Genomic DNA, 2002 nt, shown 5'->3' on the forward strand with positions numbered 1-2002 from the left:
TGCACTAAGGACAACGTCCCTTTGATGATCCACAAGGTTTACTTAAGTACAGTAGAAATGCTTAGAAATGGCTCATAAATAACCTTCAGGTGTGGTGGGGCAGCTAGAACAAAAGAGATGAAATAGAAATCACCATATGAACTTTACCACTTGCTTTGGGGCAGGGCTGACTCCCGCAAAGCCCACACAGAGTCCGTGCTCTCAGTGAAACACGTAAGCAGCATCAGCCAGAAGTCATGAAAGGAACCTGTCAAAAGTCTGAACGGAAGTGGAGATTTGTTTGGGAGGGATTAAATTAGAAATGTGATGAGATTTCCTCTGAAATGAGAAATACATGCTTACATGAAAAATTGAAATATTTTTTTCCAAGATAATTCTGTTGTAAACTATCAGTGTTTTTCTGTTCCTTCAGCAGGACCCCATGCCCAGAAACAGCAAATGGCCAACAGCAGCTCTGTGAGTGAGTTCCTCCTGTTGGCGTTCGCAGACACGCGGGAGCTGCAGCTCCTGCACTTCGCGCTCTTCCTGGGCATCTACCTGGCTGCCCTCCTGGGCAACGGCCTCATCCTCACCACTGTAGCCTGTGACCACTGCCTCCACACCCCCATGTACTTCTTCCTCCTCAACCTCGCCCTCCTTGACCTTGGGTCCATCTCCACCACTCTGCCCAAAGCCATGGCCAATGCCCTCTGGGACACCAAGGCCATCTCCTATGAAGGATGTGCTGCACAAATTCTCTTTTCACTCTTCTTTGTTGGAGCAGAGTATTCCCTCCTCACCATCATGGCCTATGACCGCTACGTTGCCATCTGCAAGCCCCTGCACTACGGGAGCCTCCTAGGCAGCAGAGCTTGTGCCCAGATGGCAGCAGCTGCTTGGGGCAGTGGCTTTCTCAATGCTGTCCTGCACACAGCCAACACATTTTCCCTGCCCCTTTGCCAAGGCAATGCTGTGGACCAGTTCTTCTGTGAAATCCCCCAGATCCTCAAGCTCTCCTGCTCAGATGCATATCTCAGGGAAGCTGGATTAGTTGTATTCAGTGTTTCTGTGCTATTTGGTTGTTCTGTTTTCATTGTTATTTCCTATATTCAGATCTTCAGGGTAGTGCTGAGGGTCCCTTCTGAGCAGGGCCAGCACAAAGCCTTTTCCACGTGCCTCCCTCACCTTGCTGTGGTCTCCCTGTTTATCAGCACTGCCATGTTTGCCTACCTGAAGCCCTCCTCCATCTCTTCCCCATACCTGGACCTGGTGGTGGCAGTTCTGTACTCAGTGGTGCCTCCAGCAGTGAACCCTCTCATCTACAGCATGAGAAACCAGGAACTAAGGGATGCGATGAGGACAGTGGTAGAATACACAATTCTTCAGCATATTCGCCTATAATAATATGCCCATAATCAGAAATGCCAGCTTTTCTCAGAAAGTTTTTACATATTTTTTACATATTTTTTATTAATATCTATCTGTACTATTATTTTCTATATATATATTTTTTTCTGATTTATAAAATATTATTCTTAGCCTCCTACAGGTTAATTATTTTCTGATGGAACATCGCTTCCTGTGTAGATAAACTCAATAAGGATGTCATCGGAAATTCAGTGGTCTCTTGTTCCATCTCTTTTCATCTACTCTGGAGCTGGGGGAGCAGCCGCAGCATGCAGGAGAGGCTCAGGGCCAAGAGCCCAGCTGCCACATGGAGGAGCAGCTCTGGTGGCCCTCAGGGCTGCCCCTCACTGCCCACTGGACTCTGCATCTCTGCTGCCTTTGGGTCGGGGTTGCTGCTGCTTCCCTGGAGCCATGGCCATGGCCAGCAGCAGGACATCGCCTTTTTGCTGCTGCTCTCTTTTGGCTTCCACTTTATTTCTTTGTGCTCTTGTATCTGTGTTGCTCTTGAGGTCTCATATGCCTTGCTGACAGTCCTGTGGTCTCTGCAGTGGCATCCCTGTGGCTGCAGGAAGCAGCAGGTAATGTGCAGCCCTGCCTGGGTCACTGCTGGCCTCCC

The 2002-nt window shown here is 48.9% G+C and overlaps 1 protein-coding gene across 1 annotated transcript; it reads left to right on the plus strand.

The window, feature by feature from the left end:
- The first annotated feature begins 420 nt into the window (after nt 1–420).
- Nucleotides 421–1380, plus strand: LOC140000862 (olfactory receptor 14C36-like). Its single transcript, XM_072031830.1, has one exon. It carries the CDS (start codon nt 439–441, stop codon nt 1378–1380), a length of 942 nt encoding a protein of 313 aa, XP_071887931.1. The 5' UTR covers nt 421–438.
- Nucleotides 1381–2002: the final 622 nt, after the last annotated feature.

Source organism: Anas platyrhynchos, chromosome 34 (assembly GCF_047663525.1).
Source record: "Anas platyrhynchos isolate ZD024472 breed Pekin duck chromosome 34, IASCAAS_PekinDuck_T2T, whole genome shotgun sequence".
Classification (NCBI taxonomy): Eukaryota; Metazoa; Chordata; class Aves; order Anseriformes; family Anatidae; genus Anas; species Anas platyrhynchos.